The sequence below is a fragment of the Paroedura picta genome, chromosome 3, assembly GCF_049243985.1.
Source record: "Paroedura picta isolate Pp20150507F chromosome 3, Ppicta_v3.0, whole genome shotgun sequence".
Lineage (NCBI taxonomy): Eukaryota > Metazoa > Chordata > Lepidosauria > Squamata > Gekkonidae > Paroedura > Paroedura picta.
The window spans coordinates 93,956,975-93,971,646 of NC_135371.1; the positions used below are offsets into that span (position 1 = coordinate 93,956,975).

At 40.3% G+C, this 14,672-nt stretch overlaps 1 protein-coding gene across 9 annotated transcripts in view; it reads right to left on the reverse strand.

Moving 5' to 3' along the window:
- RAPGEF6 (Rap guanine nucleotide exchange factor 6) overlaps window positions 1-14,672 on the reverse strand; it is a 222,360-nt gene that overhangs the window by 134,816 nt on the left and 72,872 nt on the right. For all 9 annotated transcript variants that reach the window (XM_077326867.1, XM_077326865.1, XM_077326862.1 and 6 more), the window contains exon 6: window positions 8,188-8,331. In XM_077326867.1, the coding sequence (XP_077182982.1) occupies window positions 8,188-8,331 (144 nt within the window). The remainder of the gene's footprint in view (window positions 1-8,187; window positions 8,332-14,672) is intronic.

Genomic DNA, 14,672 nt, shown 5'->3' on the forward strand with positions numbered 1-14,672 from the left:
CTTTGAAGTGGTGCCCACTACCCGGCCTCAAAATTCCAAGCTCAAGAAGATGGGGGATCCATGACTTATGTAACAGAGGTTTCCTCAACCAAGTGAAGTGGAGGTGCTTGGGTGATGTTACTATGACTACTTCCCTGTGTGTTTGCTTATCAATCGGAAATATATTTGCAGAAGGGGATTTGAACTTGTGGAACTCCCAGAAGTTCCATTCTTCACTGTGCTCTGCTTGTGGCATTAAGAATACATTCCTTGTCTTTGTTGGTTTCTTCCATATAGGTGTGTCATCAACATGCTGCTCTGTGATTGGTAGTATCAGAAGAAGATATGGATTTTTTCTTCATTTCTCTTCCCCAAACAGTCCTTTCTGAGTCCAGTCATGTGGATTCCCAGGGCTGTACAACCCATGTGAACTAATAGCCATGGGAATATACACAAGAACACGTTAAGTTGCCTTACAAATCACTCATTCAATTTTCACTTGATCAAAGTCAATACTGCTTACTCTGACTGGCAGGATTTCTCCACCGTATTCAGAAGAGATCCTTTATATATTACTTTCAATAGGCAATGACAAAGAATGACTCTGGAACCTTCTAAATGCAAAGCAGAGGCTCTACCACTGTGCCACACCCCCTCCACGAGAGACCACAGAATCTATGGCATAATATAATGCTAAGGAGGAAGAAGCAAGCCACATGAGTCTCACAGTTCCAAGAATCCACTCTCCCAAAGACTCCTGGGGGTTAGGGGAAGATTCACAAATTTCGCACCCTCAGATTGCTGGACCAAATCCAATGCCTTTGCATGTCATGTAGTTTGTTTGTTTTAAATTATATTGCATTTGCATTACTTCAGCTTTTATGATATTTTATAATTTTTGGAATCTGTTTTATGAAATACATTTACAGTATATACACTCTACTATTATATTACTGTTTTAGGCTTTTAATTAAGCTTGAGCTATATAACTAATGTATGTGGGATATAAATCTTTAGAACTAAAAATATTCACCAGGATCACCTTTATAGATCTCTCAAATCTAGAGACTTGCTTCTGATGTGAAAGTAAAGCTGAGGACTTCAAGAGCCTGCTGGGTGACCAGGCTATTGCAATAAAAGGTAAAGGTAAAGGTATCCCCTGTGCAAGCACCAAGTCATGTCTGACCCTTGGGGTGACGCCCTCTAGCGTTTTCATGGCAGACTCAATACGGGGTGGTTTGCCAGTGCCTTCCCCAGTCATTACCGTTTACCCCCCAGCAAGCTGGGTACTCATTTTACTGACCTCGGAAGGATGGAAGGCTGAGTCAACCTTGAGCCGGCTGCTGGGATTGAACTCCCAGCCTTATGGGCAAAGCTTTCAGACGGCTGCCTTACCACTCTGCGCCACAAGAGGCTCTTATTGCAATATGGCCATACAATTAATATTTAGTCCCTACCAATCACAAAAGTGAAATATTTTTAGTAATGATTTAAATTTTAAATGGCAGCCATGTTGGTATGCAGCAGAACAGCTAGATTCGAGTCCAGTAGCACCTTGGAGACCAACATGATTTGGGGGCTATGAGCATTCAAGAGCCAAAGCTCTCTTCGTTCATCAGGGGTTTTTTTTGGGGGGGGGGGGTTAAGGAAAGGGGTGTTATCACTTGGGCATTCTGTTCCCAACATAAAGGGGATATGCCTACCATGGCCTAGATTCAACGATCTTACATGCACAATCTCAGACCCTCATGATAACTAATCCTCTGGGCCAGGTATCCACTACAATAGCATATGATAATGAAAGATAATATAAACCTTCCATAATTGAAATTATTTTTCCTTCTTAGGCAACTTTGGATTCTAGTGCATGCTGACAAGGATGTTGGAAGAAAATTAAACTGACATTTTTCAAATATCAAAGCTGACAATACAGCTTATAATATATTTTAATACATAATAAAAAATCTACAGGCATTAGCGTGATTGTGGAGTTATTTAGAGGAGTTATTTTAAAAAGAAGCAACAGAGAAGTTCCTTTTTGCATTAAGAATAAACATTAAGTCTAAGGAATCTGGCCACATTCCAGGTTTGATACATACTGTGGCCTAAGTCAAATAAATCTTCTGATTCAATTAGCTATATAGTATTCTGCAGTTGCTATGTAGACCAGATATGGTTGCTGTTAAACAGCAGAATGACTTAGAAGTATTGATTACATTCTGGGAGTAGGCAATAACAGAATGGTATTTCCATCTCCCTTCCCATCATGAGTAAGATAGGCAGATGTAGTCAATGCATTACTAAAAGTAACCAAACATAGTAAAGCTATAAAGAGTGCAGAGCTTTGGAAGATTCCCTTTAATTATTAAAAAACAAAACAAAATTTTCTTATTCTTAAAATGTATCATAAAGTTCCCAGTAGCAAATTATTCTGAATCCAACATGAATTTCAATTTTCATTTAAACGTATGTCCACGGTTGTAAACATGAAAAGAAAATGCTCTTCCAGAAGATCAGAAAATACTGGAACTTCTTTTAAATGGACACATTTGATTATTTGTTCTCTTGATGCAGAAACACAGGAAGATCATCAGTCCTAGAAGGCTATTTAGAAACAGATCTTCCCAGAGCGATTCAAAGGAGTCTTTAATTATTAAATTTATTTTCTGCTTTGCCTTTGTTAGTTCCCTTAAACAAAGAGGGACTACCCACAACTAGGATGTATGTACCTGTAAAACATTTAAAGTTTTTGAAACATGTTATTGGGTTAAATGCCCCACCCGAATAATCTGAAACATCTGCTCATGTACAGATACTGCAAGGGGGGAAAAAGCAAGTAGGAAAAAATATGGACAGGGAATTGGTCAGAGAAAGGACATGGAGGAGAAGGGAAAAGAGGAGAGACTAATATTTCTCTGGCCTGTAAGTCCTCATGGGCATCAGCCTGTTATATATCTAATGGCAATGTATGGTCTGTGGAAGACAGGAAGACCAGAGGAGGCTACAAGGTTGGCAAAAATGGGGGGGGGGGGGAGTCAAAAAGTGGTCAGAAAAGGAGGTGAATTTAGAAGGAAAAAAAGACCAAATACAGGACTGGGAAAGAAAAAACATGGGTTTGCAACTTATTTATTTGTTGTTTGATTTGTTTAGTACCCCTCTCAGACTGGCCATCTTGGGGTGGAGACCAGGAAAATATAGGGAAAGAATGGACAAATGGTTGGAAATGTGAATGAAGAATGTGAATGAAGGAAAGGTGGTAAAGAATATGGCAAGGAGAGAACGTATAGACACAATGAAGAGAAGGAGGAAATGGTGAATGGAGGAGGGAAAGGGATTTATTTTGTTCTGTTCGACTTTTAGGTGCTACTGGACTCAAATTTTGTTTTAGAACAAAATGTCATGTTTGTGGTTAGCAATAAAAAGGAGAGGATGTTCTAAGGTGCTTCACAGATTGATATATTATGCCATAACCCACCCTTTTTTTAAAAAAAAGCTAATCATAAGAGTATTTCATCAAAAATAATTTGGTGATCTTGGCTTCCTTAAGAAATAAGCTAGGGACAGAAATGAGGAAAGATACTTCCTTGTCAACTTGCTGATGATCTTAAACCTGTCTGGTTCTTCATGCTATTCTTTGGGTGCCATTTTAAGCCTGTTAACGCTCACTTTGAGTCAACAACCTGGCAGTCAGCCAGAGAAGCAGCTTCCTGTAACAGTTGACAACATCAGTTAACAGCACTCTAGGACAGATATGACTATCACTTGTCTATATAGCATCTGAGCCAGACTGCAGCCCTCCCAAACAACATTTCTGGTAAGCAAAAGTTAGAGGATTTTTAAAAAGTTTATTCTGTCATAGAACTTGCCACACTCCTCTAAAATATACTGCATCTCTCCATATAATCCACAAATAAACATTTTCTTCTTCCACACACTGAGGCACCAAATGAAGCAGTAAACGAAGGGGTTCTGAAATAGCATACAAAAGTAGCTTACCACTTCTAGACTACAGGAAATTAATTCACCGCAGTCATAGCTTTTTTGTGCTAACAAGGTTAAAAATCATCTGACTGCTACATGAATACAAACCACAAATAAAAGACAACTGAAACTCTTATTTGCTTAATTTCTTCACCAAAAAACAAAACAAAACAAGAGCTACATCACCAAACTAAGCAGTCTCCACAGAAGTGTTTACTGTTTAAGCACCAAGCTCAGGTGAGTCTATCAGAATAAAGAGAATAAGCTTCAGCATCAGAATAAAGAGAATAAGAAGGCCTTTGAGGAATAAAAACAATATAAGAACTAGCGTTTTGCTTGCAAGTTTTCAGCATTTGCAGATGCTAAGATGCTTACTCTATGGATTGCTAAAACTAATTAGAAAACTATCACTAAGTTATTCCAAAAGCAGTATTCCGTGGCACCAGGATCATTAACTGAAAGACAAAGAGGAAACAAAAATGAAGACTTCAGAACCTTTACAAGGTGGCAGTGTTCTGACAAACAGTCTGAACTGCTTTGGTGATGTTAACAGCAAAGCTCCCCAGCAGCACTTTTATCAGAATACTTTGCAATAGAAGGACTTGTGGTAGCTTCCAATGGCAACTCCATGTTGCATCTGTTAAATTAAAGTAGTTTGATTTGTCCTAATCCCAAGCAGCTCACACAAAACCCAACCAAGAATATTTTTCTAATCAGTACATCCATTCTCTGCTGACTGTATGTATAAGATGTTTGTACAAGTAAGAATTATTCCTCAGGTAGGAAGACTTCTTGTACTACCACTAGTTTTCAAGCATCCCCATACAAAAGTGGTATAAAGCCTTATGGAGCGCTCCCCAAGGTACAAACAGAATGAGGTCCATCAACACAAAAGGAGAACCTCAGGTTCGGCTACATTAATTAGCAGACTGATATCAAGAGCCAGTATAGTATAATAACTAGAATACTAGATTTGAACTAAAGGTAAAGGTAAAGGTATCCCCTGTGCAAGCAGAGTCATGTCTGACTCTTGGGGTGACGCCCTTCAACGTTTTCATGGCAGACTCAATACAGGGTGGCCTTGCCAGTACTTTCCCCAGTTATTACTGTTTCCTCCCCCCCCCAGCAGCAAGCTGGGTACTCATTTTACAGACCTCGGAAGGATGGAAGGCTGAGTCAGCCTTGAGCCAACTGCTGGTATCGAACTCCCAACTTCATGGACAGACAGCTTCAGACAGCATTTCTGCTGTTTACCACTCTGTGCCACAAGAGGCTCATAGATTTGAACTAAGGACGCCTAAATTCAAATTCCCTCTCAGCTACTGAAGTTCCTTCAGTATCATTATTGTTACATTTATTTATATGTTATGGATTGTTTCATGTATGGTAGATACATTTTACGTAAACCGCCCTGAGCCTCCAGAGAGGGCGGTATATAAATATAATAAATACATAACTAACTAAATAAATAAATACATAAATCATTAGCAAAGCACTGTCCAAGTACCTGAGCCTAACTAATTTCACAGACCTGTTACAATAATCAAATTGAACAAACACATGTTAACTGTCCTGTGCTATTTTGCAGAAGGACATGATACATATTAGAAAAAAAGTATAGCCGTGGGAAGAAATGTGATTCAGCTACTCCTAAATGTGTTGAGCTAGAGAGAATGCAATCTATCGCCTGAATTACAGGAATACAACAGTACACTATCAGACAATAAGAAAATAGTCACTCAACATGTGTAGTAAATTTCTGAAAGGATTCTCCAACTTTCACAAAGATCCTTGAAGGTAATGTAAGGATTGTAATACAATTCCCAAGAAATATAAAGATTCCATGGTCTTAAATCTCACAATGTAGGCACAATATTAAGAGCTCATCACCATCTGTACAATGAATAAAGCCGGAGAGGGATGGTGGGAGGAGTTGGGACTCATTGCCTACCTGATTGAGCCCCTGGGGAGTCACTGCTTCCACCTCCCTGATTGGATCTCGGGAGGACCAATCAGGTAGGGGACACACCATCCCCAACTACCTCCCCCCCGCCTTTCAGCCGCATGAAGAGGCAGCAGTCAGGTAAGGCAGCCCCAGCTCGAGCAGCCCTGCCACAGCCTCACCAGGTCTTTGCGGGGCTACCAGAGGGGGTGGATGGGGAAGGTGAGGAGCACACGTCTGAGCTTGCTCCCACCCTGACCAGCCTCGCCGTGGCCAGGTGAGGCCTTGGTGGGGCTGCCTGGGGGGGGAGAAGGAAACAAGTGGTGCCTGCCCGAGCTTGCCCCACCCCAACCATCCTCGTCATGGACTGGTTAGGCCTTGACGGAGTTGCCCAGGTGGGTGGGAGACGAGTGCCCATCCGAGCTCACCCCCTGCTCCAACCAGCCTTGCCGTGGCCAGGTGAAGCTTTGGTGGAGCTGCCGGGGGGGGGGGGGGGACACAAGCACCTGCCTGAGCTCACCCTTGCCCTGACCACCTTGCCACGGCCTGGCGCGGCCTTGCCAGGGCTACCAAGAGGGTGGTGGAGAGGGTGGTGGAGCCCACTGTATTTTTTAAACATAATATATATGTTAAACATATATTTCTGTTTTTTCTTGCTGATACAGAAATATTTTATATATTCAACTATTTGTTAAGTTACAATATTTCGTATTATTTATCTACCTTATTATTATTACTAGTATATTATTCAATATTATTTATTATGCTCATCTAGCTTATGAACTGCATTTTAAAATACTAAAATACAGTGCTATCAAAGAAGCAACAATTTTTGTACAGCAATTCATTAAGTTGTACCTGGAATTGCTTATTATTATTTCAACATTAGCTTAAAATAACTATAGGCTTCTAGAGACTACAGTCCAGTATCTGTTTAATCAAAGCCTTACACTTAATTGTAACAAAATAAGCTAAAAGTAGGATAAAAATATATAATACATGCTATTTGCTTAAAGTATTGACTTAACATGTTCAATAATAATAGAAGAAAAAAGGAATTTTTTAATGTATAAAAACATAATATTAATGACGTTTCTAGAAATCTGTGGGGAAGGTTTGCACCAGCTTTGACAGCTACTCTTTTGATGACCTTGGTGAACAGTATAATAGTATATTCCATAAACAGTGCAATATTGTAAAAATTCAGACACTGAAATGAAATCACTATTCCTTTTGTAAAAATGCATGATGGAGTAAGCCACGGGTATATATAGTACCAACACTGAATGACTGCAACATAAATCAGATCTATAAGAACATGTTACACTTGGTAGCAGCAATTAATATTAGCAATAATGATTAATAATTAGTTCTCCATGAACAAGTCTGCTAATTCAGCCACAGACCTATTCCACGTGCTGTAGATATGAGGAAAATGCATGTGAGTTGTAGCCATGTTCACTCTGGCTTATGAAAACCAAATGGGAATAGCTGGGTAGGTTTCCAACTGGCCACAAATTGAGGCATAAGGTTCCCTGCCCACAACTCAGCTATGGATATAAGGCCTACCACTTCCATGTCTTCAAATATCTCTTTCTGTGAAAGGGTAATGAGTAAGTAGTTACCCAGAAGCTTACACAACCTCATCCAATAATAAGCAATTCACACACACTAATTGTGTGAAGCAGTACTTTCTTTTGTCTGTAATTACTATACTGCCAGCCAGAGTCAGATTAACCCCAAATTCTGAAATTATTAGAGAAAAACTTTTCTCTATCCACTTTCGCTATGCATGATTTTGTAGCTCTCGTTGTGTTATCTTTCAGCGATCTTTTTTCTAAACTCTACAATTCAGCCTGGTTTGTAGCCTTCCAACTGATGTTTGGGGAAGGAATTTTCCTTGAACATTTACCAAACTTTCGTCCAATTCGGTTCGGCTGCCTGAGCTATTTAAACCCAACAGCTGAGCAGGAAGTGCCTGCCTGTCAGCTGTCAGGTTTCAATGGCTGTGAGCCACTAAACACATCTATTTAATTTCCCTCACTTTGATAAAGTGGGATCTGAACTGGCCAGTACACTTTAGGGAAATTTCAGCTCAATTCCATCTGGGGGCTGACACACAACAGAACCAGAATTTTCAGCTTCATGCTCATCCCTAATTGTAACAGCAGTTATAAATAAGTGCAACCATGCTTTTAATCCTTCTCTTAATTTCATCCAAGAAATCATCATACAAGGAAGCACAAGATAAGACAAAATAATTACCTTATGGGAATCACACTTACCGACAGGTAGCTGCTAACATCCACATTATCTGTGATGGTCTGGCGTTCTCCCTTCAGGTTAATTTTCCTAAATCTCCGCCGAGATTGTCGACGGGGCCCTTCCCTTTGCAGGATGTTGTCTTCGTTTTCTTTTGAGTTCTCCACCTGGAACACATGGTCAGAGTCCTGGTTATACATCCAATTCTTCCATATCATCGAAAGCCTATGTAATCTTACTAGATTCATGGGGTTAGGCTCAACATTAGTTAGAAATGCCTGTGGGACTTTGTTAAAAGACGTCTATGCAAGTTTCTTATATTGAGCTATACGTCTTCAGTTCTATTATTACAAAGAGTTGGGAGGCCACAATTTCCTTCCTGGAAACAATGTTTAAGAAAAAGAAAGAAAGAAAAACAACCTAAGCAAAGCCACCTAACTAGCAATAAAAAGTGTTTATTCAACTTATACTGTATAAAAACTAAAATCATTATACCATTGAGAGAGAGAGAGAGAGAGAGAGAGAGAGAGAGATTGAAAGGTACATATTGATATTTGTATTTAAATCAGTTACAAAGTACTGTATTTTCAATGGCTTCTGTGTTGTTTTGCTGAAATCTTAGTAGAACATACTAGACAAACAATTCAAAGCATCATCAGCAACTTACAACCTCTACTGGACAATGATAGTTCTCTTTCACAAGTTCTGGGGGGCAAAACCTTTCTTGCACACAGACAACCTTTCAACCTCAAATAGCTCCTCATCCACAATAATACATCATCAAATTTGAACATGGACACTGGAACCACAGCTTGAAACGAACACAGATGTCCAGATTTGTGTCACATACATCCAAACAACAATCATTGGACCCAACAACATAAACTATAACATCAAAGGCTTAATCACATGCTCATCTTCTAACATTGTATATGCCATCAAATGCAAATAATGCCCTTCTGCAAATTATTACAACACTCAGAACAATGGAATCCCCAGGCCTCAACAGGGACATTGGCTTCTTAACTCACTATATATGCTAACCTGCAGTCCCTCAGAAAGGACAAACACCCTCTGTATTTTAATTTATCTCTTATTTGGAATATAATTGATTTGAGCAAGTAGATTGTACTGTAACCTACAAAAGATATTGGTTTCTTAATTCACTAAATATGCTAAGCTACATTCTTAATAATCCCTCAGAAAGGCCTAATGTCCTCTGTATTTTAATTATCTCTTTATTGGAATATAATTGATTTGAACAAGTAGACTGTAATGTAACTTTGACTAGTAAAATGCAATGTAGTTTAGAATGGTATATATATGCTTTTTTTCTGGTCTGCAGACAGAGACAGCCAAATGCTCTACTTTGAAGAAGTTGATGCCCCTAGATGCTTCCATGCTTGAGAAGACAGGCAGGGGGCAGAAGGGCAAAGTCTCGGTTAACTGCTGTCAGCAATTGATTATCTAGTTGCTCTTTATTCTCTTAGTGATGCATTTATTGTCAGATTTATTAATCCTAGATGTTTCCCATGCAATTCAATCTCAAGTGAATACAAACAAATCAAAGCAGCCGTTTTTTCCTATTTATCTCTGGAATCTGTTAACCATTTCAGTTATTATGTATGTTAATTTACCCTCACACTTTGCCTATAAATATGATCTGATTACTTCCATTCCATGACTTGCTATCTGAGGAAGTCTGCATGCACACAAAAACTCATACCTTGAATAAAACGTTCATGATTTTAAAGGTGCCACTGGACCCTACATTTGTTCTACACTTAAACAAATACTAGTGGATGTTAAGACTATTTCTTAAACACATCTAATATCTCAATGTATCAAGTCACTGCCATTCATCTTGAACTCATGGGTAATGCTAGTACTTTATAATTCAGAGCATATTTAAAAGGAAAATGAACCAGTCTCAACAAAACTGCTAAAATGAGTTGAGGGAGAAACATATTACCTTCTCATGTCCATTTATGCTATAAAAAGATATCTGTCTCCCCATTTCCTTTAGAAATCTCAGCAGGAAACAGCACAGACAGACTCATGTATACAAACCACTGAGGGATGAAGCATTACATTGCCCATGTACTAATTGACTGTATGTTACATATTTCCTGGCTACTAGCTGCCTACTTGCCCTCAGACTGCCTGGCTACAGTGATCCATGTGACAGTCACCTCCAGATTAGACTTCTGTAACTCACATTACACAGGCCTGCCCTTGACTTTGATCTGGAAACTGCAGCTGTACAAATGGCAGCCACTAGGGTACTCACAGGTACATCTTGGAAGGCATATATCTAGCCTGTGCTGAGGCAGCTGCATTGGTTGCCCATTGTGGCCTGGATCAGATTCAAGGTTCTGGTACTAACCTTTAAGGCCATCTGCGGCTTGGACCTGCCTATCTGAGAGACTGCTTGCCTCCTTATGCCCCCCTCCAGGGTTATTTGCTCTGCAAGTGCCAATCTGCTTGTGGCCCCTGGCTCCAGGAGGAAGTTCCCCCACCCACAGTTACAGTCAGAACGGTTTAGAATGCATAATCGCTCAAAAAACAAATACAAAAAAAAAAACAATGCAGAGAGCACATGCATAAACGAGAATGTTGTAAAAACTATTTTTTAAAGATGATTTAAAAGGGTCAGCGAATTGACTGCGGAAGAAAGCAGTGCATGCATAATAGACCCAGCACTGACAATTGATGTCATCTTTGGGTCCCTACTTCCCGCTCAGCCTTCCTCAAGCTGTTGAAAGCCAGTTCTCCAAAAGCATTCCAGGGCAGCCACACTTCTTGCTTGCCTGCTGCACAGGATGGCTCCTTGTCTCCAGCACAATGAGACAGGTCCTATCAGGCACGGAGGCTGACACCAAGCCATTCCCAACAGAACGGGAGTTGGTTGCTGCTGGATAGGGAGCAGGACAGAGCAGTAAGACTGAACATCCACCATATTTGATTCATCAACAGCCCCCATCCCACATGTGTACCGGATAACAAAAAAATTACTGTTTTAAGCCAATCACAAGAAGCAGTTCAGAGTAAATTAACCTTTTTCACATCCTACCTATTATACAGGTAATGTTAAAAAAAATCACAAATGTTTTCCATTGACATCAAAGGTAATTAACACTGTTAAACTTTGGCAGGGTTGTGCCTAAAACATGTTAACAATGGCTACATAAGGAGCAAGATGGAAATATACATACAATTGTGAATTATTACAAGGAAATATTTTGCTGTACAGTTCTTTTCATATGTAATACAGGACTATGACAGTTTTGTGCAAATCATTCCCAATTAGAGTTATTCCTATTCCTGTTGCTGAGTTGATGTGTATGTGTGTGAAGTGCTATTAAATCATTTCTGACTTCTAGCAATCCTAGGAATTAATGACTTCCAAAACACCTTATCATCAACAGCAATGCTCAAATCTTGCAAGCTGAGGGTCTGAATCAATCTGATTCAATTTACCCCATCTAATCTACGTACCAACATAGCTTTCTTAAATTCAGTGCATGAGTATAACGGCTTTTCTTCAGCCCGGGCTCCTTATGTGTTGCTATGTGACCAAGCTGTCAACTGTTGTCATCATAACATGCAAGAGGGCACTGTGGTTGTGCTTAAGAGTTCAGCATACAAAAGGAAGTGGTAGGAGATTCCAAACAGCAAGTTTTATTAAGAGTTCTTATCTCAGAATAGCGTGGTGGTGATAAAAAAGTGCCATCAAGTCACAGCTGATCAAGTCACACAGACTTTCCGGGAATAGTTTGCCATTGCCTGCCTCCATGTTATTATCCTGGTATTCCCTGATGGTCTCCCATACAAATATTGGCACAGGTACAACCAGGTAAGCTTCTGAGATCTGAAGAGACTGGGCTAGCCTGTGCTTTCCACATCAGGACAAGAATAGCTTAGAGTTAAAGATTTCTCAAAGGCAATCAGCAAAAACCATTCCCATCTCCTCAGGCTCACAGAAAGCTAGATGGGATCCAAAACTTTGGCTCAATGTTGTTAAATATAGTTTTAGGATCAATTTCCACAATGTTTGTTACCAGAAAAGAAAACACAATGAACTTCTACTGGGAATTACAGTAACTACACCTGCCTGCTTCATTCAAATATCATCATTACTATGGGACCAAAAATATAATCAGCTGGAAAACTCCACTGCAAACATTTCATTGGCCCATTTGTCTTGAATTCTGTACTATCTCTGTGCTAAAGAACCTTCTCTATGCCTATAGTTCAATGAAAAATGTAGGTACTTCTTTATTTTTAAAAAAAAACATGGTTCCAGCATGCTAAATCTTATAAATCCATTGTCCAGACTCTAGCTGGCTAATGTATATTGTTTAAATATAATAATTACTTCTTTGTTCTAATTTCATTTTTAGCACTGCTTTAGTTTGAATTCTATCGATCTTTACACACCTCTGAAGTAAGCCAATCTAGGAGCAGTTCTAAGCAGTTAATACTAACCAACAGGCAAGAGTTGGTGGATGAGGTGAAGGAGGGGGAAGTGACCATGTCCTCATAGAATTCCTTTTCAGATGGGGAGGCAAGGAAGCTTGTAGCCAGACACGGATGTTGGATTTCCGTAGGGCAAACTTTAATAAACTCAGAGACATGATGAGTGTCATACCATGGACGAGAATGCTGGAAGGGAAGGGAGCATGTGAAGGGTGGGCGCTACTCAAACAAGAGCTATTGCAAGCTCAATCAATGACTATCCCAGAAAGACGAAAACACTGCAGGAGCTCTAAGAAGCCTATTTGGATGAACAGAGAACTTCAAGAGGAACTAAGAAAGAGAAGGAAAATGTTCAGGAAATGGAGGAAAGGACAGAGCTCTAAAGAAGAGTACCTACAGATTACTAGGCACTGTAGATCAATTATCAGAAAGGCCAAAGCTGAGAGTGAGCTAAGATTGGCCAGGAAAGCCCACTGTAACAAGAAAAGATTTTTCAGTTATGTGAGGAGCAAACGTAAAGTAAAGGAGGCAATAGGCCCACTGTTGGGTGCGGATGGACAAACTCTAACGGAGGATGTAGAAAAAGCAGAAAGGCTCACCGCCTATTTTACATCTGTTTTTTTCCCACAGGTCAAAGGGTTTAGGCACATCTAGAGATGGCAGTACCCAAGGGATAGTGTCTGGGTGGAAGGTTGACATGGATAGAGAGGTTGTCGAGAGGCATTTAGCTGTACTGGATGAGTTCAAATCCCCTGGGACGGATGAAATGTACCCGAGAGTGCTCAAAGAACTTTCCAGAGAACTTGCACAACCCTTGTCCATCATCTTCGAGACCTCTTTAAGGACTGGAGATGTCCCGGAGGACTAGAAGAGAGCAAACGTTATTCCGATCTTCAAAAAAAGGAGGAAGGATGACCCGGGAAACTACAGACCAGTGAGTCTGACCTCTGTTGTGGGGAAGATAATGGAGCAGATATTAAAGGGAGTGATCTGCAAACACCTGGAGGACAATTTGGTGATCCAAGGAAGTCAGTATGGATTTGTCTCCAACAGGTCCTGTCAGACCAACCTGGTTTCCTTTTTTGACCAAGTGACAGGTTTGCTGGATCGTGGAAATTCGGTAGATGTTGTTTACTTGGATTTTAATAAAGCTTTTGATAAGGTTCCCCATGATGTTCTGATGGATAAACTGAAGGACTGCAATTTGGATTTTCAGAGGGACTACTCATCAAGTTTGCAGATGACACCAAATTGGGAGGACTGGCAAATACTCCAGAAGATAGAAACAGAGTTCAACGAGATCTGAACACAATGGAAAAATGGGCAAATGAGAACAAGATGCAATTTAATAAAGACTAGTAATCAAGCCTGCTGCATATAAAAACAGCGGGCGCTAGACCAGGGGGCCCCCGGGAGTCACACGGAGCGCGGCTGCCGGAGGCTCCGTTTGTCGGGGGCGCAGAATGGTAAGGCAGCAGACATGCAGTCTGAAAGCTCTGCCCATGAGGCTGGGAGTTCAACCCCAGCAGCCAGCTGAAGGTTGACTCAGCCTTCCATCCTTCCGAGGTCGGTAAAATGAGTACCCAGCTTTCTGGGGGGTAAACGTTTATGACTGGGGAAGGCACTGGCAAACCACCCCATATTGAGTCTGCCATGAAAACGCTAGAGGGCGTCACCCCAAGGGTCAGACATGACTCGGTGCTTGCACAGGGGATACCTTTACCTTTACCTTTAATTATTTAGTTAAACTTACAAAAATGTATTACTATTCACATAAGCTGCTTTCTAGCAGAAGGAAGTTTAGCTTTTAAAAATGCCCAGTATTGACTAGCTGGTTGTACATTATGGAAGTAAAAGGTTAAGAATGTTTATACCAGAAAAGCAAACACAATGAACTGTTTGTGAGAATTACAGTAACTACACCCACCTCCTTCCTTCAGATACTGCCATCATTATAGAACTGAAAATATACTGGCGTATAAGACTACTTTTCCCCCCTGAAAAACATGCCTCCAAGTGGGGGGGTCGT